This window comes from Catharus ustulatus, chromosome 37, assembly GCF_009819885.2.
Source record: "Catharus ustulatus isolate bCatUst1 chromosome 37, bCatUst1.pri.v2, whole genome shotgun sequence".
Lineage (NCBI taxonomy): Eukaryota > Metazoa > Chordata > Aves > Passeriformes > Turdidae > Catharus > Catharus ustulatus.
The window spans coordinates 1,000,980-1,026,988 of NC_046257.1; the positions used below are offsets into that span (position 1 = coordinate 1,000,980).

A 26,009-nucleotide genomic window follows, 5' to 3' on the forward strand; every position below is an offset into this window, starting at 1 on the left:
AAAGGTCAAGGGCAGGGTGGGGGGGGGGAGACACCTGGGGGGGTTTGAGGGAATTTGGGGGGAATTTTGGGGGGTCCTGAGGGGATTTTGGGGCTATTTGAGCATCCTGGAGGGGATTTGGGGGTGTCCTGGAGGGGATTTGGGGGAATTTTGGGAGATCCTGGGGGAATTTTGGGGGGTCCTGGGGGGGTTTATGGGGGGTCCTGGGGGGGTTTTGGGGCTATTTGAGCATCCTGGAGGGGATTTGGGGGTGTCCTGGGGGGGATTTTGGGGGGTCCTGGGGGGGTTTATGGGGGTCCTGAGGGGGTTTTGGGGTTATTTGAGCATCCTGGATGGAATTTGGGGGTGTCCTGGAGGGGATTTGTGGGGGTCCTGGGGGGGTTTGGGGGAATTTTGGGGGGTCTTGGGGGAATTTTTGGGGGTCCTGAGGGGATTTTGGGGCTATTTGAGCATCCTGGATGGAATTTTGGGGAGTTTTGGGGTGATTTGGGGGAATTTTGGGGGGTCCTGGGGGGGATTTGGGGGAATTTTGGGGGGCCCTGGGGGGGCTTGGGGGAATTTTTGGGGGTCCTGAGGGGATTTTGGGGCTATTTGAGCATCCTGGATGGAATTTTGGGGAGTCCTGGGGGGATTTGGGGGAATTTTGGGAGATCCTGGGGGAATTTTGGGGGGTCCTGAGGGGGTTTTGGGGCTATTTGAGCATCCTGGATGGAATTTGGGGGTGTCCTGGAGGGGATTTGGGGGCGTCCTGGGGGGATTTGGGGGAATTTTTGGGGGTCCTGGGGGGGTTTTGGTGTTATTTGAGCATCCTGGATGAAATTTGGGGGTTTCCTGGGGGGTTTAGGGGGGTCCTGGGGGGGATTTGAGGGAATTTTTGGGGGTCCTGAGGGGATTTTGGGGCTATTTGAGCATCCTGGATGAAATTTGGGGGTTTCCTGGGGGGTTTTGAGGGAATTTTGGGGGGTCCTGGGGGAATTTTGGGGGTCCTGAGGGGGTTTTGGGGCTATTTGGGCATCCTAGAGGAGATTTGGGGGTGTCCTGGATGGGATTTGGGGGAATTTTGAGGCTCCTGGAGGGGATTTTGGGGTTCCTGGATGAGTTTGGGGGATCCTGAGGGGGTTTTGGGGAGGGAATTTGGGGGAGCTCGGTGGGATTTTGGGGTCCAGGATGATTTTTGGGGGGTCCTGGAGGGGATTTTGGGGTCCAGGATGATTTTTGGGGGGTCCTGGAGGGGATTTTGGGGGGTCCTGGGGGAGATTTTGGAATTTTGGGGATAATTTTGAGGGTCTCTGATGATTTTTTGGGGTTTTTCCCCCCCTTTTCCAGGCTGTGCTCCCCAAAACTGGAACCTCCACGGCCACAGCAGCCCCCCCAAAATCCCAGAGCAGCCTCGAGGTGAGTGGGGGGTCCTGGGAGGGGTTTTGGGGGTCCTGGGGGGATTTTGGGGGGTCCTGGAGGGGATTTGGGGGGATTTTGGGGTACTGAAGAATATTTTGGGGGGTCCTGGAGGGGATTTTGGGGTTCCCAGAGGGAATTTTGGGATTCCCAGAGGAATTTTTGGGTTCCCAGAGGGATTTTTGGATTTCCAGAGGGATTTTTGGGGGTTTCTGGGAGGAATTTTTGGGGTTCCCAGAGGGAATTTTTTGGGTTCCCAGAGGGAATTTTGGGGTTCCCAGAGGAATTTTTGGGTCTCTCAGAGGAATTTTGGGGGTCCTGGAGGGGATTTTGGGTTCCCAGAAGGATTTTTGGGGTTCCCAGAAGGATTTTGGGGCTCCCTGAGGGATTTTGGGGTTTCTTGGAGGGAATTTTGGGGTTCCCTGAGGGAATTTTGGGGTTCCCAGAGGAATTTTTGGGATTCCCAGAGAGGATTTTTGGGGTTCCCAGAGGAATTTTTGGGTTCCCAGAGGAATTTTTGGGGTTCCCAGAGGAATTTTGATGGTTCTGGGAGGAATTTTGGGTTTCCCTGAGGAATTTTTGGGGCTCCCAGAGGAATTTTTGGGTTTCCAGAGGGAAGTTTTGGGATTCCCAGAAGGACTTTTGGGATTCCCAGAAGGATTTTTGGGGCTCCCAGAAGGATTTTTGGGGCTCCCTGAGGGATTTTGGGGTTTCTTGGAGGGAATTTTGGGGTTCCCAGAGGAATTTTTGGGGTTCCCAGAGGATTTTTGGAGTTCCCAGAGAGGATTTTTGAGGGTCCTGAGGGGATTTTGGGGTTTCTTGGAGGGGTTTTGGGTTTCCCAGAGGGATTTTTGGGTTCCCAGAGAAATTTTTGGGGCCCTGGTGGGGATTTTTGAGGTTCCCAGAGGAATTTTTGGGGTTCCCAGAGGGAATTTTGGGATTCCCAGAGGAATTTTTGGGTTTCCAGAGGGATTTTTGGGGTTCCAGAGTGGATTTTTGGGGCTTCTGGGAGGAATTTTGGGGTTCTAAGGGGGAATTTTTGGGATTCCCAGAGGGGTTTTGGGGTCCTGGAGAGGATTTTGGGGTTTCAGGGAGGAATTTTGGGGTTCTAAGGGGGAATTTTTGGGTACCCAGAGAGAATTTTTGGGGTTTCTGGGTGGAATTTTTGGGTTCCCAGAGGGATTTTTGGGGTTTCTTGGAGGGGATTTTGGGATTTCTTGGAGGGATTTTGGGGTCCTGAGGGGATTTTGGGTTTCCCTGAGGAATTTTGGGGTTTCTTGGAAGGATTTTGGTGTTTCTTGGAGGGATTTTGGTGTTTTTGGGGTGCCCCTGAGCTCTTTTTTCCCCCCAGGAATCCAAGTCCTTCGCCGTGGGGATGTTCCTGGGGCGCCTCAACGCCGAGCAGGTGTTCCCCTACCCCTCAGGTGGGCACAGCTCGGGGGTTGGGGGAATTTGGGGAATTTTGGGACAATGTTTGGAAATTTTGAGCAAAATCTGGGGAGATTCAGGGGAATTTTGGGGGAATTTGAGGCAACTTTGGGACAATTTGGGGTAAAATCTGGGGAAATTTTGTGGAAATTTTGTGAAAATTTTGTGGAAATTTGGAATAAAATGTGTGGAAATTCAAGAGAGTTTGAAGAGAATTTGAGAGAAAATTTAGGTGAATTTTGGGGGAATTTGGGGTAAAATCTGAGGAAATTCAGGGGAATTTTAAAGGAATTTAAGGAGATTTTTGGGGCCATTTGGGGTAAAATCTGGGGAATTTAAAGGAGAATTTTGTGGAAGTTTTGTGGAAATTTGGAATAAAATCTGTGGAAACTCAGGAGAATTTGAGAGAAAATTTAGGGGAATTTTGGGGAAATTTTGGGGAATTTTAAGGGAATTTAAGGAGAATTTTGGGGCAATTTGGGGTAAAATCTGGGAAATTTAGAGGAGAATTTTGTGGAAATTGTGGAAATTGTTTGGAAATTTGGAATAAAATCTGTGGAAATTCAGGGGAATTTTGGGGGAATTTTGGAGAAAATTTAGGTGAATTTGGGGGGAATTTGGGGTAAAATCTGGGGAAATTTAGGGGAATTTTAAGGGAATTTAAGGAGAATTTTGGGACAATTTGGGGTAAAATTTGGGGAAATTTAGAGGAGAATTTTGTGGAAGTTTTGTGGAAATTTGGAATAAAATCTGTGGAAATTTGGGGGAATTTTGGGGAAAATTTGGGGGAATTCAGGGGAATTTTAAGGGAATTTAAGGAGATTTTTGGGGCAGTTTGGGGTAAAATCTGGGGAAATTTTGTGGAAATTTTGTGGAAATTTTGTGGAAATTTTGTGGAAATATTGTGGAAATTTGGAATGAAATCTGTGGGAATTTTGGGGGAATTTTGGGGAAAATTTGAAGAAATTTTGGGGAATTTTAAGGGAATTTAAGGAGAATTTTGGGACAATTTGGGGTAAAATCTGGGAAATTTAGAGGAGAATTTTGTGGAAATTCTGTGGAAATTTGAATAAAATCTGGGGAAATTCAGGGAAATTTTGGGATAAAATCTGGGGAAATTTAGGGGAATTTTGGGGGAATTTGGGGTAAAATCTGGGGAAGTTTTGAAGAGATTTAGGAGGATTTAAAGATAATTTTGTGGAGATTTTGTAGACATTTGGAATAAAATCTGGGGAAATTCGGGGGAATTTTGGGTAAAATCTGAGGAAATTCAGGGGAATTTTAAGGGAATTTAAGGAGATTTTTGGGGCCCTTTGGGGTAAAATTTGGGGAAATTTTGTGAAAATTTTGTGGAAATTTGGAATAAAATCTGTGGAAATTCAGGGGAATTTTGGGGGAAATTTGGGGAATTTTGGGGAATTTTAAGGGAATTTAAGGAGAATTTTGGGGGAATTTGGGGTAAAATCTGGGGAAATTTAGAGGAGAATTTTGTGAAAATTTTGTGGAAATTTGGAGTAAAATCTGTGGAAATTCAGGGGAATTTTGGGGAAATTTTGGGGAAAATCTGGGGAAATTTAGGGGAATTTTGGGGAATTTAAGGAGAATTTTGGGACAATTTGGGGTAAAATCTGAGGAAATTTAGAGGAGAATTTTGTGGAAATTTTGTGGAAATTGTTTGGAAATTTGGAATAAAATCTGTGGAAATTCGGGGGAATTTTGGGGGAAATTTGGGGAAATTCAGGGGAATTTTAAGGGAATTTAAGGAGAATTTTGGGGCAATTTGGGGTAAAATCTGGGGAAATTTAGAGGAGAATTTTGTGGAAGTTTTGTGGAAATTTGGAATAAAATCTGGAAATTCAGGGGAATTTTGGGATAAAATCTGGGGGAATTTTGGGGAAATTTTGTGGTAATTTGGGGTAAAATCTGGAGAAATTCAGGGGAATTTTAAAGGAATTTAAGGAGATTTTTGGGGCCATTTGGGGTAAAATCTGGGGAAATTTAGAGGAGAATTTTGTGGAAATTTTGTGGAAATTTGGGATAAAATCTGTGGAAATTCGGGGAAATTTTGGGATAAAATCTGGGGAAATTTAGGGGAATTTTGGGGGAATTTGGGGTAAAATCTGGGGAAGTTTTGAAGAGATTTAGGAGGATTTAAAGATAATTTTGTGGAAATTTTGTGGAAATTCTGTGGAAATTTGGAATAAAATCTGTGGAAATTCAGGGGAATTTTGGGGGAATTTTGGGTAAAATCTGAGGAAATTTTGGGGAATTTTAGGGGAATTTAAGGAGAATTTTGGGGCCATTTGGGGTAAAATCTGGGGAAATTTTGTGGAAATTTCGAATAAAATCTGTGGGAAATTTGGGGAAAATTTGGGGAAATTTTGGGGAATTTTAGGAGAATTTAAGGAGAATTTTGGGGCCATTTGGGGTAAAATCTGGGGAAATTTAGAGGAGAATTTTGTGGAAATTTGAATAAAATCTGTGGAAATTTGGGGGAATTTTGGGGAAATTTTGGGGAAAATTTGGGGGAATTTAGGGGAATTTTAAGGCAATTTAAGGAGAATTTTGGGGCCATTTGGGGTAAAATCTGGGGAAATTTAGAGGAGAATTTTGTGAAAATTTTGTGGAAACTTGGAGTAAAATGTGTGGAAATTCAGGGAAATTTTGGGATAAAATCTGGGGAAATTTAGAGGAGAATTTTGGGGGAATTTGTGGAAATTTTGAGGCAATTTGGGAGGAATTTTGGGGGAATTTGGGGTAAAATCTGGGGAGATTTAGAGGAGATTTAAGGGAATTTTTGGGTGATTTTGGAGGAGTTTGGGAGAAAATTTAGGGAGGAATTTTGGAATAATTTCATGACAATCTCAGGACAATTTTGAGATATTTTCAGGACAATTTTGGGATAATTTTGGGATAATTTTGATAAAATTTCAGGACAATTTTGGAATAATTTCATGACAATCTCAGGACTGTTTCAGGATAATTTTGATATAATTTTGGGCCAATTTTGGGTTAAATTTTCCTTTTTTTCCCCCGCCCCAGTGCTGACAGAGGAGCAGGAACAAACCCTGCAGGAGCTCGTGGGGCCCCTCAGCCGCTTCTTTGAGGTCAAAAACCCAAAATTCCTCCCAAAATTCCTCCAAAATTCCCTCAAAATCCCCCAAAATTTCCCCCAAATTCGCAAATTTCCCCCAAAATCCCTTCCAAAATTCACAAATTCTCCCCCAAAATTCCCAAATCCCCCCCAAATTCCCCCCAAAATTTCCCAAATTCCCCCCAAAATCCCTCCCAAAATTCCCAAATTTCACCCAAAATTCCCAAAATCCCCCAAAAATTCCCCCAAAATCCCCCCAAAATTCCCCAGAGTTCCCTCAAAATTCCCCAAAATTCTCAAAAATTCCCCCAAAATTCCCCAAAAATTCCCAAAATTCCCCAAAATTCTCCGCAAAATTCCCCAAATTTCCCCCAAAATTCCCAAATCTCCCCCAAAATTCCCCCAAATCCCCCCCAAATTCCCCCTAAAATTCCCAAATCCCCCCAAATTCCCCCCAAATTTCCCAAAATTCCCCAAAAATCGCCAAACTTTCCTCAAAATTCCCCAAATTTCCCCAAAATTCCCCCCAAATTCCCAAAATTCCCCCCAAAATCCCCCCAAAATTCCCAAATTTCCCCCAAAATTCCCCAAATTTTCCCCTCCCAGCCCTGCACTGAAACCCTCTGGAATTCCAGGAGCTCTCCCCAAATTCCCCAACCCCCCAAAATTCCCAAATCCCCCCCAAATTCCCAATCCCTGCACAGGAGGTGAACGACCCCGCCCAGAACGACGCTCTGGAGAAGGTGGAGGACGAGACCATGAAAGGGTTAAAGGAGCTGGGGGCCTTTGGGCTGCAGGTGCCCCCCGAGTTCGGGGGGCTGGGGCTCAACAACACCCAGGTGGGGCTCCCAGTAACTCCCAGTTCATCCCAGTAACTCCCAGTAAATCCCAGTAACTCCCAGTTCTGTCCAAAATCCCCCAAATTCTCCTTTGGGCTGCAGGTGCCCCCCGAGTTCGGGGGGCTGGGGCTCAACAACACCCAGGTGGGGCTCCCAGTATATCCCAGTCCTTCCCAGTTCATCCCAGTAACTCCCAGTTCATCCCAGTGACTCCCAGTATATCCCAGTTCATCCCAGTTCCGTCCAAAATTCCCCAAATTCTCCTTAATCCACCACAAATCCGCCTTAAAGTCACCCAAAACTCCTTCCCAGTAACTCCCAGTAACTCCCAGTTCATCCCAGTGACTCCCAGTGACTCCCAGTAACTCCCAGTTCATCCCAGTAACTCCCAGTATATCCCAGTATATCCCAGTTCATCCCAGTAAATCCCAGTTCATCCCAGTGACTCCCAGTTCATCCCAGTGACTCCCAGTGACTCCCAGGGACTCCCAGTTCATCCCAGTAACTCCCAGTAACTCCCAGTGACTCCCAGTTCATTCCAGTTCATCCCAGTAACTCCCAGTGACTCCCAGTTCATCCCAGTGACTCCCAGTAACTCCCAGTAACTCCCAGTTCATCCCAGTAACTCCCAGTAACTCCCAGTTCATCCCAGTAACTCCCAGTAACTCCCAGTAAATCCCAGTGACTCCCAGTTCATCCCAGTAACTCCCAGTTCATCCCAGTTCATCCCAGTATATCCCAGTTCATCCCAGTGCCTCCCAGTAACTCCCAGTGACTCCCAGTAACTCCCAGTGACTCCCAGTAAATCCCAGTTCCTTCTTAGTAACTCCCAGTGACTCCCAGTTCATCCCAGTGACTCCCAGTTCATCCCAGTGACTCCCAGTTCATCCCAGTAACTCCCAGTTCATCCCAGTGATTCCCAGTGACTCCCAGTGACTCCCAGTAACTCCCAGTGAGTCCCAGTTCATCCCAGTAACTCCCAGTGACTCCCAGTTCATCCCAGTAACTCCCAGTGACTCCCAATAACTCCCAGTGACTCCCAGTTCATCCCAGTAACTCCCAGTGACTCCCAGTTCATCCCAGTAACTCCCAGTAACTCCCAGTGACTCCCAGTAACTCCCAGTGACTCCCAGTAACTCCCAGTGACTCCCAGTTCATCCCAGTAACTCCCAGTAACTCCCAGTTCATCCCAGTGACTCCCAGTTCATCCCAGTAACTCCCAGTAACTCCCAGTTCATCCCAGTAACTCCCAGTGACTCCCAGTTCATCCCAGTGACTCCCAGTATATCCCAGTGACTCCCAGTCCTTCCCAGTGACTCCCAGTGACTCCCAGTTCATCCCAGTAACTCCCAGTGACTCCCAGTGACTCCCAGTTCATCCCAGTAACTCCCAGTGACTCCCAGTGACTCCCAGTTCATCCCAGTTCATCCCAGTCCATCCCAGTAACTCCCAATAATTCCCAATGACTCCCAGTAACTCCCAGTTCATCCCAGTTCCCTCCCAGTGACTCCCAGTCCCTTCCAGTAACTCCCAGTAACTCCCAGTTCATCCCAGTTCATCCCAGTTCATCCCAGTTCCTTACCAGTGACTCCCAGTAACTCCCAGTTCATCCCAGTAACTCCCAGTTCATCCCAGTAACTCCCAGTTCATCCCAGTAACTCCCAGTCCCTCCCAGTAATTCCCAGTTCATCCCAGTAACTCCCAGTCCCTCCCAGTTCCCCCCAGTAACTCCCAGTCTCTCCCAGTACGCGCGGCTGGTGCAGATCGTTGGCCAGCACCATCTGGGTGTGGGGATCACTCTGGGCTGGGGACCCCTCAAAGCCCCCCAGAACCCCCTGAATTCCCTCCCCCAGTCCCTCCCAGTCCCTCCCAGTTCCCCCCAGTCCCTCCCAGTCCCTCCCAGTCCCCCCCAGTAACTCCCAGTTCCCCCCAGTACACGCGGCTGGTGCAGATCGTTGGCCAGCACGATCTGGGTGTGGGGATCACTCTGGGCTGGGAACCCCCCAGAACCCCCCCAGAACCCCCTGAATTCCCTCCCCCAGTAACTCCCAGTCCCTCCCAGTAACTCCCAGTCCCTCCCAGTTCCCCCAGTACGCGCGGCTGGTGCAGATCGTTGGCCAGCACGATCTGGGTGTGGGGATCACTCTGGGCTGGGGACCCCCCAAACCCCCCCAGAACCCCCTGAATTCCCTCCCCCAGTCCCTCCCACTCCCTCCCAGTCCCTCCCAGTCCCCCCCAGTCCCTCCCAGTTCCCCCCAGTAACTTCCAGTTCCCCCCAGTAACTTCCAGTAACTCCCAGTAACTCCCAGTCCCTCCCAGTTCTGTCCAAAATCCCCCAAATTCTCCTTCATCCACCCCAAATCCTCCCTAAAGTCACCCAAAACTGCCCCAGGCACCCCCTAAATTCACTCCCAGTGACTCCCAGTTCATCCCAGTAACTCCCAGTAACTCCCAGTAACTCCCAGTATATCCCAGTAACTCCCAGTAAATCCCAGTTCTGTCCAAAATCCCCCAAATTCTCCTTAATCCGCCCCAAACCTGCTCAGATTCACCCCAAATCCTCCCTGGAGTCACCCAAAACTGCCCCAGGACCCCCCTAAATTCAATCCCAGTCCCCCCCAGTCCCTCCCAGTCCCTCCCAGTCCCTCCCAGTCCCTCCCAGTCCCTCCCAGTAACTCCCAGTTCCCCCAGTACGCGCGGCTGGTGCAGATCGTTGGCCAGCACGACCTGGGGGTGGGGATCACTCTGGGCGCGCACCAATCCATCGGCTTCAAGGGGCTGCTGCTCTATGGGACCCCTCCCCAGAAGGAGAAGTACCTGCCCCGCCTGGCCACAGGTGAGAGCATCAAAATATCCTAAAATATCCCAAAATAAACCCAAAATAACATCCCAAACCATCCAACTCCCAGCAGTACCTGCCCCGCCTGGCCACAGGTGAGAGCATCAAAAATAAACCCAAAATATCCCAAATTATCCTGAAATAAACCCAAAATATCCCAAAATAAACCCAAATTATCCCAAAATAAACCCAAAATAAACTCAAAAATTCACCCAGAAGGAGAAGTTCCTGCCCCACCTGGCCACAGGTGAGAGCACCTGAAATAACCCAAAATAACCTGAAATAAACCCAAAATAAACAGCTGAAATCATCCAACCCCCAGCAGCACCTGCCCCGCCTGGCCACAGGTGAGAGCATCAAAAATAAACCCAAATTATCCTGAAATAAACCCAAAATAAACCCAAAAATTCCCCCAGAAGGAGAAGTACCTGCCCCGCCTGGCCACAGGTGAGAACACCTGAAATAAACCCAAAATAAACCCAAAATAAACCCAAAATAAACACCTGAAATCATCCAACCCCCAGCAGTTCCTGCCCCGCCTGGCCACAGGTGAGAGAACCCAAAATATCCTGAAATAAACCCAAAATAAACATCTCAAATCATCCAAACCCCAGCAGTACCTGCCCCGCCTGGCCACAGGTGAGAGCATCAAAATAAACCCAAAATATCCTAAAATAAACCCAAAATAAACCCAAAATAAACTCAAAAATTCACCCAGAAGGAGAAGTTCCTGCCCCACCTGGCCACAGGTGAGAGCAGCTAAAAACATCCTAAAATATCCCAAAATAAACCCAAAATAAATCCAAAATAAACAGCTGAAACCATCCAACCCCCAGCAGTACCTGCCCCGCCTGGCCACATGTGAGAGCAGTTAAAATATCACAAATAACATCCCAAAATATCACAAAATAAATCCAAAATATTCTGAAATAACATCTTAAAACATCCTAAAATAACATCCCGAAATATCCTAAAATAAACCCAAAATATCTCAAAATAAATCCAAAATAAACCCAAAATAAATCGAAATTATACCCAAAATAAACCCAAAATAACATCTCAAATCATCCAACCCCTAGCAGAACCTGCCCCACCTGGCCACAGGTGAGAGCATCAAAATATCCCAAAATATCCCAAAATATCCCAAAATAAACCCAAAATAAACCCAAAATATCTCAAAATAAACCCAAAATAAACCCAAAATAAACACCTGAAATCATCCAACCCCCAGCAGTACCTGCCCCGCCTGGCCACAGGTGAGAGCACCTGAAATAAATCCAAAATATCCAAAAATAAACCCAAAATAAACACCTGAAACCATCTAACCCCCAGCAGTACCTGCCCCGCCTGGCCACAGGTGAGAGCAGTTAAAATATCCCAAAATAAACCCAAAATAAACCCAAAATATCTCAAAATAAACCCAAAATATCCCAAAATAAACCCAAAATATCCCAAAATAAACCCAAAATAAACATCTCAAATCATCCAACCCCCAGCAGTACCTGCCCCGCCTGGCCACAGGTGAGAACACCTGAAATATCCCAAAATAAACCCAAAATATCCCAAATTATCTCCAAAAAATCCCCAAAGTATTCCAAAATATGCCAAGATAAACCCCAAATATCCCCAAAATAAACCCAAAATACCCTGAAATAACATCTTAAAACATCGCAAAATAACATCCCAAAATAAACTCAAAACATCCTAAAATAAACTCAAAATATCCCAAAATAAACCCAAAATATCCCAAATAAACCCAAAATATCCCAAAATAAACCCAAAATATCCCCAAAATAAACCTCAAATATCCCAAAATATCCAACAATAAACCTAAAATATCCCCAAATAAACCCAAATAATCCCAAAATAAACCCAAAATAAACAGCTGAAATCATCCAACCCCCAGCAGTACCTGCCCCGCCTGGCCACAGGTGAGAGAACCTGAAATAAACCCAAAATAAACCCAAAATAAACCCAAAATAAACACCTGAAATCATCCAGCCCCCAGCAGTACCTGCCCCGCCTGGCCACAGGTGAGAACATCAAAAATATCCAAAAATAAACCCAAAATATCCCAAAATAAACAGCTGAAATCATCCAGTCCCAGCAGTACCTGCCCCGCCTGGCCACAGGTGAGAACAGCCCCAAAATAACCCAAATTATCCCCAAAATAAACACCTGAAATCATCCAGCCCCCAGCAGAACCTGCCCCGCCTGGCCACAGGTGAGAGAACCTGAAATAAACCCAAAATATCCTGAAATAAACCCAAAATAAACCCAAAATAAACACCTGAAATCATCCAACCCCCAGCAGTTCCTGCCCTGCCTGGCCACAGGTGAGAACAGCTAAAATATCCAAAATAAACCCAAAATAAACCCAAAATAAACCTAAAAATTCACCCAGAAGGAGAAGTACCTGCACTGCCTGGCCACAGGTGAGAACAAACCCAAAATAACCCAAATTATCCCCAAAATAAACACCTGAAACCATCCAGCCCCCAGCAGAACCTGCCCCGCCTGGCCACAGGTGAGAACACCTGAAATACACCCAAAATAAACCCAAAATATCCTCAAAATATCCTGAAATAACATCCCAAAATATCCAACCCCCAGCAGTACCTGCCCCGCCTGGCCACAGGTGAGAACAGCTAAAATAACCCAAAATATCCCAAAATAAACCCAAAATAAACATCTCAAATCATCCAACCCCCAGCAGTACCTGCCCCGCCTGGCCACAGGTGAGAACAGTTAAAATATACCTAAAATATCCTGAAATAAACCCAAAATATCCCCAAAATAAACCCAAAATATCTCAAAATAAATCCAAAATAAACCCAAAATATCCCAAATAACATCCCGAAATATCCCAATTAATATCCCCAAATAAACCCAAAATGTCCCAAAATAAACCCAAAATATCCCAAAATATCCCAAAATAAACTGAAAATATTCCCAAAATATCCCAAAATAAACCCAAAATAAACCCAAAATAAACCCAAAATATCCCAAAATAAATCCAAATATCCCGAAATAACATCCCAAACACCCCAGAATAAACCCAAAATATCCCAAAATAAACCCAAAATATCCCCAAATAAACCCGAAAATCCTAAATAATGTCCCAAAATAAACCCAAAATATCCCCAAATATCCCAAAATAAACCCAAAATATCCCAAAATAAACCCAAAATAAACCCAAAATATTCTGAAATAACATCCCAAACACCCCAAAATATCCCAAAATAAACCCAAAATATTCTGAAATAACATCCCAAACACCCCAAAATATCCCAAAATAAACCCAAAATATTCTGAAATAACATCCCAAACACCCCAAAATATCCCAAAATAAACCCAAAATAAACCCAAAATATCCCAAAATAAACTCCAAAATAAACCCAAAATATCCCCAAATAAACCCAAAATATCCCCAAATAAACCCAAAATATCCCAAAATAAACCCAAATTATCCCAAAATAAACCCAAAATAAAGCTAAAATAAACCCAAAATCCCAAAATAAACCCCAAAATATCCCAAAATAGACTGAAAATATTGCCAAAATATCTCACAATATCCCAAAATATCCCAAAATAAACCCGAAATAAACCCAAAATAAACCTAAAATAAACCCAAAATCCCAAAATAAACCCAAAATATCCCCAAATATCCCCAAAATAAACCCAAAATAAACCCAAACTATCCCCAAATAACATCCCAAAAGCCCCCCAAATCCCCAAATTCCCCAAATTTCCGTTCCAGGGGAGTGGGTGGCGGCGTTCTGCCTGACGGAGCCGGGCAGCGGCTCGGACGCCGCCTCCATCCGCACCCGCGCCACCCCCAGCCCCTGCGGCACCTTCTGGACCCTGGACGGGGAGAAAATCTGGATCAGGTCGGGAATTTGGGGTTTGGGGAGGGGCTGGGGGGGCTCTGGGCACTGCAGGAAAAAATTTGGGGTGAAAATCCCAAAGTTTGGGGGAGTTCTGGGGGGGAAATACTGAATTTTAGGGGTTTTTTGGGTGGAAAATGGGGATTTTTGGGGGATTTTTTTTTTAATTTTGAGGGATTTTTTTGGGGTTTTGATCCTTGGATCCCAAAATTTGGGGGTTTGGGGCCAAAATCCCAAAGTTTGGGGGAGTTTTGGGGGGGAAATATTGAATTTTAGGGTTTTTTTTAATGGAAAATGTGGATTTTTTGGGGAATTTTTTTAATTTTGAGGGATTTTTTGGGGATTTTTATCTTTGGATCCCAAAATTTGGGGTTTGGGGAGGGGCTGGGGGGGCTCTGGGCACTGCAGGAAAAAATTTGGGGTGAAAATCCCAAAATTTGGGGGAGTTCTGGGGGGAAATATTGAATTTTAGAGTTTTTTTTGTTGTAAAAATGGGGATTTTTGGGGGGTTTTTAGTGGGATTTTGGAGGATTTTGGGGGATTTTTTTGGGGGTTTTGATCCTTGGATCCCAAAATTTGGGGGTTTGGGGTGAAAATCCCAAAGTTTGGGGGAGTTCTGGGGGGAAAATATTGAATTTTAGGGGTTTTTTGGGTGAAAAATGGGGATTTTTGGAGAATTTTTAGTGGGATTTTCAGGAATTTGGGGAATTTTTTTGGGGTTTTGATCCTTGGATCCCAAAATTTGGGGGTTTGGGGTGAAAATCCCAAAGTTTGGGGGAGTTCTGGTGGGGAAATATTGAATTTTAGTGGTTTTTTTAATAGAAAATGTGGATTTTTTGGGGAATTTTTTTAATTTTGAGGGATTTTTTGGGGATTTTTATCTTTGGATCCCAAAATTTGGGGTTTGGGGAGGGGCTGGGGGGCTCTGGGAACTGCAGGAAAAAATTTGGGGTGAAAATGCCAAAGTTTGGGGGAGTTCTGGGGGGAAAATATTGAATTTTAGGGGGTTTTTTGATGGAAAAATGGGGATTTTTGGGGGATTTTTAGTGGGATTTTGAGGGATTTTTTTTGGGTTTTGATCTTTGGATCTCAAAATTTGGAAGTTTGGGGTGAAAATCCCAAACTTTGGGGGAGTTTTGTTGGGAAACCATTGGATTTTAGGGGTTTTTGGGTCAAAAAATGTGGATTTTTTGGGGGATTTTTTTTAATTTTGAGGGATTTTTGGGGGGGTTTTATCTTTTGATCCCAAAATTTGGGGGGTTTGGGGAGGGGCTGGGGGGGCTCTGGGAACTGCAGAAAAAAATTTGGGGTGAAAATCCCAAAGTTTGGGGGAGTTCTGGGGGGAAAATATTGAATTTTAGGGGTTTTTTAATGGAAAAATGGGGATTTTTGGAGGATTTTTAGTGGGATTTTGAGGGATTTTTTTGGGGTTTTGATTCTTGGATTCCTGAAATTTGGGGGATTGGGACGAAAATCCCAAAGTTTGGGGGAGTTCTGGGGGGAAAATATTGAATTTTAGGGGTTTTTTGGGTGGAAAATGTGGATTTTTGGAGGATTTTTAGTGAGATTTTGGGGGGTTTTGAGGAACTTTGAAGGATTTTTTTTGGGTTTTGATCCTTGGATCCCAAAATTTGGGGGTTTGGGGCCAAAATCCCAAAGTTTGGGGGAGTTTTGGGGAGAAAAATTGAATTTTAGGGTTTTTTTGGGTGAAAAATGTGGATTTTGTGGTTTTTATTGTTTTTCCCCAGACCCCTGATGTTCTCCCCAAATCCCTGATTTTACCACCAAAATTCCCTGTTTTCCTCCCAAAAAATCCCAATTCTTTTCTCCTAAAATTCCCCATTTCTCCCCCCAAACCCCAATTTTTCCACAAAACTTTGGATTTTTTCCCCAAACCCCCAGTTTTTTTCCCCAGAATCCCCAAAATTCCCATTTTTTCACCCCAAATTCCCATTTTTTCACCCCAAATTCCCATTTTTCACCCCAAATTTATATTTATTTTTCTCAGTAATGGAGGCCTGGCTGAGCTGTTCATGGTTTTTACCCAAATTCCCATTTTTTAACCCAAATTTATATTTATTTATATTTTTTAACCCAAATTTGATTTATTTATTTTGCAGCAATGGAGGCCTGGCCGAGCTGTTCAGGTTTTTACCCAAATTCCCATTTTTTCACCCCAAATTTATATTTATTTATATTTATTTTCTCACAGCAATGGGGGTCTGGCCGAGCTGTTCACGGTTTTACCCAAATTTATATTTATTTATATTTTTTAACCCAAAATTTGATATTTTATTTGCAGTAACGGGGGCCTGGCCGAGCTGTTCACGGTTTTTACCCAAAATCCCATTTTTTAACCCAATTTTATATTTATATTTTTTTTTTCAGTAATGGGGGCCTGGCCGAGCTGTTCACGGTTTTTGCCCAAATTTATATTTATTTATATTTTTTAACCCAAATTTATATTTATATATATTTATTTTTCTCACAGCAATGGAGGCCTGACCAAGCTGTTCACGGTTTTTACCCAAATTCCCATTTTTTAACCCAAATTTATATTTATTTATATTTATTTCTCACAGCAATGGAGGCCTGGCCGAGCTGTTCACGGTTTTAACCCAAATTTATATTTATTTATATTTTTTAACCCAAATTTGATATTTTTGTTTTTCAGTAATGGAGGCCTGGCCGAGCTGTTCACGGTTTTTACCCAAATTCCCATTTTTCACCCCAAATTTATATTTATTTATATTTATTTATTTTTCACAGTAATGGAGGCCTGGCCGAGCTGTTCACGGTTTTACCCAAATTTATATTTATTTATATTTTTTAACCCAAATTTATTTTTATTTTTCACAGTAATGGAGACCTGGCCGAACTGTTCACGATTTTTGTCCCAAATTCCCATTTTTTAACCCAAATTTATATTTATTTTTTTCACAGTAATGGGGGTCTGGCCGAGCTGTTCACGGTTTTTACCCAAATTTATATTTATTTATATTTTTTAACCCAAATTTATTTATATTTTTTCTCACAGTAATGGAGGCCTGGCCGAGCTGTTCACGGTTTTTGTCCCAAATTCTCATTTTTTAACCCAAATTTGATATTTTATTTATATTTATTTTTCACAGCAATGGAGGCCTGGCCGAGCTGTTCACGGTTTTTACCCAAATTTATATTTATTTATATTTTTTACCCAAATTTGATATTTTTATTTTTCAGCAATGGAGGCCTGGCCGAACTGTTCACGGTTTTTGCCCAAATTCCCATTTTTTCACCCCAAATTCCCATTTTTTAACCCAAATTTATATTTATTTATATTATTTTTTTTTAGTAACGGGGGCCTGGCCGAGCTGTTCACGGTTTTTACCCAAATTTATATTTATTTATATTTTTTAACCCAAATTTATATTTGTTTATATTTATTTATTTCTCACAGCAATGGAGGCCTGGCCGAGCTGTTCATGGCTTTTACCCAAGTTTATATTTATTTATATTTTTTAACCCAAATTTATATTTATTTATATTTATTTTTGCAGTAATGGAGGCCTGGCCGAGCTGTTCACGGTTTTTGTCCCAAATTCCCATTTTTTAACCCAAATTTATATTTATTTATATTTATATTTCTCACAGTAATGGGGGTCTGGCCGAGCTGTTCACGGTTTTTACCCAAATTTATATTTATTTATATTTTTTCACCCAAATTTATATTTATTTATATTTTTCACCCCAAATTTATATTTATTTATATTTTTCTCACAGCAATGGAGGCCTGGCCGAGCTGTTCACGGTTTTACCCAAATTCCCATTTTTTAACCCAAATTTATATTTATTTATATTTTTCACCCCAAATTTATATTTATTTATATTTTTTAACCCAAATTTATATTTATTTATATTTTTTAACCCCAAATTTATATTTATTTATATTTATTTCACAGTAACAGGGGCCTGGCCGAGCTGTTCACGGTTTTTGTCCCAATTTCCCATTTTTCACCCCAAATTTATATTTATTTATATTTTATTTGCAGTAACGGAGGCCTGGCCGAGCTGTTCACGGTTTTTACCCAAATTTATATTTATTTATATTTTTTCACCCAAATTTGATATTTTATTTATATTTTTTTTCAGCAATGGAGGTCTGGCCGAGCTGTTCACGGTTTTTACCCAAATTCCCATTTTTTCACCCCAAATTTATATTTATTTATATTTATTTTTTCAGCAATGGGGACCTGGCCGAGCTGTTCACGGTTTTTACCCAAATTTATATTTATTTATGTTTTTTAACCCAAATTTATATTTATTTATATTTATTTTTTCAGCAATGGAGGCCTGGCCGAGCTGTTCACAGTTTTTGTCCCAAATTCCCATTTTTCACCCCAAATTTATATTTATTTATATTTCTCACAGTAATGGGGGCCTGGCCGAGCTGTTCACGGTTTTTACCCAAATTTATATTTATTGATATTTTTTAACCCAAATTTATATTTATTTATATTTATTTTTATTTATTTCACAGTAACGGGGGCCTGGCCGAGCTGTTCACGGTTTTACCCAAATTTATATTTATTTATATTTTTTCACCCAAATTTGATATTTTATTTATATTTTTTTTCAGTAACGGGGGCCTGGCCGAGCTGTTCACGGTTTTTGTCCCAAATTCCCATTTTTTCACCCCAAATTTATATTTATTTATATTTATTTTCACAGTAATGGGGACCTGGCTGAGCTGTTCACGGTTTTTACCCAAATTTAAATTTATTTATATTTTTTAACCCAAATTTGATATTTTATTTATATTTTTTTTGCAGTAATGGGGGCCTGGCCGAGCTGTTCACGGTTTTTACCCAAATTTATATTTATTTATATTTTTTAACCCCAAAATTTGATATTTTTTTGCAGTAAAGGGGGCCTGGCTGAGCTGTTCACGGTTTTTACCCAAATTCTCATTTTTTAACCCAAATTTATTTATATTTTTTTGCAGTAACGGGGGCCTGGCCGAGCTGTTCACGGTTTTTACCCAAATTTATATTTATTTATATTTTTTTAACCCAAATTTATTTATATTTTTTCTCACAGTAACGGAGGCCTGGCCGAGCTGTTCACGGTTTTCGCCAAGACTCCGGTGAAGGACGAGAGAACCGGGGAGAGCAAAGAGAAAATCACAGCGTTCATCGTGGAGAGGGGGTTTGGGGGGGTCACTCAGTGAGTGGGACAGAATTCCAGAGAAATTTGGGAATTTGGGAATTCTGGGAATGTCAGGAAATTCAGGAATTCCAGAGGGTTTGGGAATTCCAGGGGAGAGCAAAGAGAAAATCGTGGTGTTCATTGTGGGGAGGGGATTGGGGAGTGACCCAGTGAGTGGGGATAAAAAAACAAAAAATGGGAATTCCAGAGAAATTTGGGAATTTTGGAATTCTGGGAATGTCAGGAATTCCAGAGGATCCAGGAATTCCAGAGGGTTTGGGAATTCTGGGGGGTTTGGGAATTCTGGGAATGCCAAAGAGAAAATCCCAGCGTTCATCGTGGAGAGGGGGTTCGGGGGGGGTCACACAGTGAGTGAAAATTTGGGAATTTGGGAATGATTTTGGGAATTATTGTGGGAAATTTGGGAATTCTGGGAATTTGGGAATGCTGGGAATGTCAGGAATTCCAGAGAATTTGGGGATTCTGGGGGTTTGGGAATTCCAGAGGAGAGCAAAGAGAAAATCACGGCGTTCATCGTGGGGAGGGGATTGGGGAGTGACTCTGAGTGAAACAAAAAATGAGAATTTGGGAAATTTGGGAATTTTGGAATTCTGGGAATTCCAGGAAATTCAGGAATTCCAGGGGGGCTCAGGAATTCCAAGGAGTTTGGGGATTCTGGGGGGGTTTGGGGATTTCAAGGCAGAGCAAAGAGAAAATCCTGGCGTTCATCGTGGAGAGGGGAGTGGGGAGTGACTCAGTGAGTTGGGATTAAAAATGGGAATTTGGGAATGGATTTGGGAATTATTCTGGGAAATTTGGGAATTCTAGGAATTTGGGAATTCTGGGAATGTCAGGAAATTCAGGAATTCCAGGGGGTTTGGGAATTCCAAGGGAGAGCAAAGAGAAAATCGTGGTGTTCATCATGGAGAGGGGAGTGGGGGGGGTCACTCAGTGAGTGGGACAAAAAATGGGAATTTGGGAATTCCAGGAAATTTGGGAATGTGGGAGGATCCAGGAATTCCAGAGGGTTTGTGGATTCTGGGGGGTTTGGGAATTCTGGGAATGCCAAAGAGAAAATCCCAGCGTTCATCGTGGAGAGGGGAGTGGGGGGGGTCACTCAGTGAGTGAAAAATTGGGAATTTGGGAATTATTCTGGGAAATTTGGGAATTCTGGGAATTTGGGAATTCTGGGAATGTCAGGAATTCCAGAGAGTTTGGGGATTCTGGGGGGGTTTGGGAATTCCAAGGGAGAGCAAAGAGAATATCCCATTTTTAATCAGAAAAATCTCATTTTTAGTCAGAAAAATCCCATTTTTAATCAGAAAAATCTCATTTTTAACCAGAAAATCTCATTTTAAATTAGAAAAATCTCATTTTTACTCAGAAAAATCTCTTTTTTAATCAGAAAAATCCCATTTTTAATTGGAAAAATCTCGTTTTTAATCAGAAAAATCTCATTTTTAATCAGAACAATCTGATTTTTAATTAATTTTTAATCTGAGCATTTTCAGATCAATTTTAGACAATTCTGTGAGGAATCTGAGCTGAAAATTCAGGATTTTGAGCCTGAAATTGTCGATTTTGACCAGAAAAATCTCATTTTCAATCAGAAAAATCTCATATTTAACCAGAAAAATCTCATTTTTAGTCAGAAAAATCTTATTTTAATTAGAAAAATCTCGTTTTTAATGAGAAAAATCTCATTTTTACTCAGAAAAATCTCGTTTTTTATCAGAAAAATCCCATTTTCAATCAGAAAAATCTCATTTTTAATCAGAAAAATCTCTCAATCAGAAAAACCTCTTAATCAGAAAAATCTCATTTTTAACCAGAAAAATCTCATTTTAAATTAGAAAAATCCCATTTTCAATCAGAAAAATCTCATTTTTAATCAGAAAAATCTCATTTTTAACCAGAAAATCTCATTTTAAATTAGAAAAATCTCATTTTAATCAGAAAAATCCCATTTTCAATCAGAAAAATCTCATTTTTAACCAGAAAAATCTCATTTTTGACCAGAAAAATCTTGTTTTAAATCAGAAAAATCTCATTTTTAATTAATTTTTAATCTGAGCATTTTCAGATCACTTTTAGACAATTCTGTGAGGAATTTGAGCTGAAAATTCAGGATTTAGGGGCTGAAATTGGCGATTTTGATCGGAAAAATCACATTTTTAGTCAGAAAAATCTCATTTTTAGTCAGAAAAATTTTATTTTAATTAGAAAAATCTCGTTTTTAATGAGAAAAATCTCATTTTTAATCAGAAAAGTCTCATTTTCAATCAGAAAAATCTCTCAATCAGAAAAACCTCTTAATCAGAAAAATCTCATTTTTAACCAGAAAAATCTCATTTTAAATTAGAAAAATCTCATTTTAAATCAGAAAAAATCTCATTTTTGATCAGAAAAATCTCATTTTTGCTCCGAAAAATCCCATTTCTACTCAGAAAAATCTCATTTTTAATCAGAAAAATCTCATTTTAAATTAGAAAAATCCCATTTTTACTCAGAAAAATCCCATTTTCAATCAGAAAAATCTCATTTTTAATCAGAAAAATCTCAGAAAAATCTCGTTTTTACTCAGAAAAATCCCATTTTTACTCAGAAAAATCCCCTTTTAATTAATTTTTTCCCCATTTCCCCCCACGGCAGCGGCCCCCCCCGAGAAGAAGCTGGGGATCCCAAAGGGAAAATCCCAACGAGTGCACGGGGGGATTCCAGGGGAATTTTAAAGAGACTTAAACCAGAAATCTCTAAGTGATTTTGAGGAAATTTTGGCAAATTTTATTTTATTTTTAATCTGACAATTTTCATTTTTGAGGTGAATTCTGTGAGGAATCTGAGCTGAAAATTCAGGATTTTGGGGCTGAAATTGGCGATTTTTGACCGGAAAAATCTCATTTTTAATCAGAAAAATCTCATTTTTAACCAGAAAAATCTCGCAATTTTGGTGAATTTTAATCCGGAAATTTTCAGATCATTTTTAAACAATTGTGAGGTGAATTCTGTGAGGAATCTGAGTTGAAAATTCGGGATTTTGGGGCTGAAATTGGCGATTTTGACCGGAAAAATCTCATTTTTAATCAGAAAAATCCCATTTTTACTCAGAAAATCCCATTTTTACTCAGAAAAATCTCATTTTTAATTTATATTTTTTTCTTTTTCCCCAATTCCCCCCATGCCAGCGGCCCCCCCGAGAAGAAGCTGGGCATCCGCGCCTCCAACACCACCTCGGTTCACTTCGACTCCGTGCGGGTCCCGGCCCAGAACGTGCTGGGGGCGCCGGGCGGCGGCTTCAAGGTGGCGATGAACATCCTGAACAACGGGCGCTTCGGCATGGCCGCCGCCATGGCGGGGACGATGAGGGGGCTCATGGCCCAGGCGGTGAGGAAAATACCAAAATTCCCAAAATTTCCAAAATTTCACACCTAAAAATGGTGGGGTTCAAAAAAATCCCCGTGAAAATCAGATTAAAATCGGGTTAGAAACATCAAAAATCGCCAGGGCCGTCGCCATGGCCGGGACAATGCGGGGGCTCATGGCCCAGGCGGTGAGAAAAATCCTGAAATTCCCAAAAATCCCAAAATTCCAGTCCTGAAAACAATGAGAATCAAAAAAAACCCCGTGAAAATCGGGTTAGAAACACCAAAAATCCAATTAAAAACCCTAAAAATCCCCATGGCGGGCACCATGCGGGGGCTCATGGCTCAGGCGGTGAGGAAAATACCTAAAATCCCAAAAATCCCAAAATTCCAGTCCTAAAAATGGTGGGGTTCAAAAAAAACCCCGTGAAAATCGGGTTAAAATTGGGTTAGAAACACCAAAAATCACCAGGGCCGTCGCTATGGTGGGGACGATGCGGGGGCTGATGGCCCAGGCGGTGAGGGAATCAACAAAATCATCAAATTCCAGTTCTGAAATCCTTGGGAATCAAAAAAATCCCCATGAAAATCGGGTTAGAAACACCAAAAATCCCAAATTACACCCAGGGCCGCCGCCATGGCCGGGACAATGCGGGGGCTCATGGCTCAGGCGGTGAGAGAATCAACAAAAATCCCAAAATTCCCAAAATTCCAGTCCTGAAATCCCTGGGAATCAAAAAAATCCCCGTGAAAATCAGATTAAAATTGGGTTAGAAACACCAAAAATCCGGGTAAAAAATCCCAAAAACCCCCATGAAAATCAGGTTAAAATCGGGTTAGAAACACCAAAAATCCGGGTAAAAAAATCCCAAAATCTCCCCATGGTGGGGACAATGAGGGGGCTGCTGGCTCAGGTGGTGAGAGAATGAACAAAAATCCTGAAATTCTCAAAATTCCACTCCTAAAAAATATGGGAATGAAAAAAAACCCCGTGAAAATCGGGTTAAAATTGGGTTAAAAACCCCAAAAATCCCCATGAAAATTGAGTTAAAATCAGGTAAAAAATCCCCAAAAAATCGGGAAAAAATTTCAAAAAATCAGGAAAAACCCCCAAAAAACTGGGGAAGAAACCCCCAAAAATCAGTGGAGAAGACCCAGAAAAATGGGGAAAAAAACCCAAAAAATCGGGAGAATTAATTCAAAAATTGGGGGAAAAAAAGGCAAAAAATCAGGGCAGAAAAACCCTGAAAAAATCAGTGGGAAAAACCCAAAAACTGGCAAAAAAACCCAAAAAATGGGTAAAAAAAACCCAAATTTTGGGAATTTCGGGATTTTGTAGATCCCCCCCCAAGTTTTGGGATTTTTTTTTATTTTTATTTGGGATTTTTGTGGTTTTTTTGGGATTTTTATTTGGGATTTTTTGGGGATTTTTATTTGGGATTTTTGGGATTTTTGGGGGATTTTTGGGGATTTTTTGGGGACTCCCCAAATTTGGGATCTTTGGGATTTTTGTGATTTTTTGGGGGGGATTTTTGTGATTTTTCTTATTTTTATTTGGGATTTTTGGGATTTTTTGGAGGGATTTTTATTTGGGATTTTTGTGATATTTTTGTGATTTTTATTTGGGATTTTTGTGATTTTTTTGGGATTTTTATTTGGGATTTTTGGGGATTTTTATTTGGCATTTTTGTGATTTTTTGGGGATTTTTATTTGGGATTTTTGGGGGATTTTTATTTGGGATTTTTGTGATTTTTTGGGGATTTTTATTTGGGATTTTTGTGATTTTTTTGGGGATTTTTATTTGGGATTTTTTGGGGATTTTTATTTGGGATTTTTGTGGGATTTTTTGGGGATTTTTATTTGGGATTTTTGTGATTTTTGGGGGGGATTTTTATTTGGGATTTTAAAAAAAATTTTATTTGGGATTTTTGTGATTTTTTTGGGATTTTTATTTGGGATTTTTGGGGGATTTTTATTTGGGATTTTTGTGATTTTTTTGGGGATTTTAATTTGGGATTTTTGGGGATTTTTATTTGGGATTTTTGGGGGGATTTTTATATGGGATTTTTTTGTGATTTTTATTTGGGATTTTTGTGATTTTTGGGGGGGATTTTTGGGGGGGATTTTTGTGATTTTTTTTATTTTTATTTGGGATTTTTGTGATTTTTTTGAGGATTTTATTTCGGGATTTTTGGGGATTTTTGTTTGGGATTTTTGGGGGGATTTTTATTTGGGATTTTTGTGAATTTGGGGGGATTTTTGTGATTTTTCTTATTTTTATTTGGGATTTTTGTGGTTTTTTGGAGGGATTTTTATTTGGGATTTTTGTGATATTTTTGTGATTTCTATTTGGGATTTTTTGGGGATTTTTATTTGGGGTTTTTGGGGATTTTTATTTGGGATTTTTGTGATTTTTTGGTAATTTTTATTTGTGATTTTTGGGGGGATTTTTATTTGTGATTTTTGTGGGTTTTGGGGGCGGATTTTTTGTGATTTTTTTAAATTTTTCTTTGTGATTTTTGTGATTTTGGGGGGGATCTTTTTGAAATTTTTAAAAATTTTTATTTGTGATTTTTTGGGGGGATTTTTATGGCATTTTTGTGATATTTTGTGATTTTTATTTGCGTTTTTTTTGTGATTTTTGGGGGATTTTAATTTGGGATTTTTTAAAATTTTTATTTGTGATTTTTTTTAATTTGTGATTTTTGTGATTTTTGGGGGATTTTTAATTTGGGATTTTTAAAAATTTTTATTTGGGATTTTTGTGATTTTTGGGGATTTTTATTTGGGAATTTTTAAAATTTTTATTTGTGACTTTTGGGGATTTTTCTTTGTGATTTTTGCGATTTTGGGGGGGATTTTTTTGTGTTTTTTTTTTATTTTTCTTTGTGATTTTTGTGATTTTGGGGGGAGATTTCTTTGTGATTTTTTTTTAATTTTTCTTTGAGATTTTTTAATTTTTTTCCCCCCCAGGTTTCGCACGCTGCCTCCAGGACCCAATTTGGGGCCAAAATTCACCAATTCGGGGCCATCCAGGAGAAGCTGGGCAGGATGGCCCTGCTGCACTACGTCACCGAGGTGGGGTTGGGGAAATTTGGGATTTTTGGGGAAATTTGGGGAAAATTTGGGATTTTTGGGGAATTTTGGGATTTTTGGGAGGGATCCTGGGAAGTTTGGGGGGAATTTTTGGGGAATTTCAGGAGGATTTTTGGGATTTTTTATGGATTTGGGAGAGAATTTGGGAATTTTGGGGGGGATTTTTAGGGATTTGGGAGGGAATTTGGGGAAAATTTTTTGGAATTTGGGGAATTTTTGGGAAATTTGAAGAATTTGGGGAATTTTGGGAGGGACCCTGGGAAGTTTGGGGGGAATTTTGGGGGAATTTGTGGAAAATTTGGGAATTCTGGGAGGGATTCTGGAAAGTTTGGGGGGATTTGGGAAGATTTTGTGGAATTTTGGGAATTTTTATGGATTTGGGAGGAGAATTTTGGGGAATTTTGGGAAATTTTGGGATTTCTGGGAGGGATTCTGGAAAGTTTGGGGGGAATTTGGGGAATTTTGGGGGAAATTTTGTGGAAATTTGTGGAAATTGTTGGGATTTGAGTGGGAATTTGGGGAGATTTGGGGGGAATTTTGGGGAAATTTTGGGATTTTGGGAATTCTGGGGGGGACCCTGGGAAGTTGGGGGGAAATTCGGGAGGATTTGGGGAAATTTTGGGAGTTTTGGGGGATTTTAGAGGTGGTTTTTAGGGAATTTGGGGAGAATTTGTGGAAATTTTTGGGATTTGAGTGGGAATTTGGGGAGGTTTGAGGGAAATTTTCTGGGATTTGGGAGGAGAATTTTGGGGATTTTGAGGAATTTGGGGATTTTTGGGAGGAATCCTGGAAAATTTGGGGGAATTTTGGGGGGAATTCAGGAGGATTTGGGGAAATCTTGGGAATTTTGGGGGGTTTTGGAGGCGGTTTTTGGGGAATTT

General features: G+C 41.3%; 1 protein-coding gene across 1 annotated transcript in view; it reads left to right on the forward strand.

Annotated features, from left to right (window-relative positions):
- ACADVL (acyl-CoA dehydrogenase very long chain) overlaps positions 1-26,009 on the forward strand; it is a 30,201-nt gene that overhangs the window by 836 nt on the left and 3,356 nt on the right. Inside the window, exons 3-12 of the mRNA XM_033084262.2 lie at positions 1,327-1,395; positions 2,747-2,819; positions 5,866-5,930; positions 6,622-6,756; positions 9,448-9,592; positions 13,356-13,485; positions 18,562-18,687; positions 21,855-22,015; positions 22,346-22,383; positions 25,006-25,144. Of these exons, the coding sequence (XP_032940153.1) occupies positions 1,327-1,395; positions 2,747-2,819; positions 5,866-5,930; positions 6,622-6,756; positions 9,448-9,592; positions 13,356-13,485; positions 18,562-18,687; positions 21,855-22,015; positions 22,346-22,383; positions 25,006-25,144 (1,081 nt within the window). The remainder of the gene's footprint in view (positions 1-1,326; positions 1,396-2,746; positions 2,820-5,865; positions 5,931-6,621; positions 6,757-9,447; positions 9,593-13,355; positions 13,486-18,561; positions 18,688-21,854; positions 22,016-22,345; positions 22,384-25,005; positions 25,145-26,009) is intronic.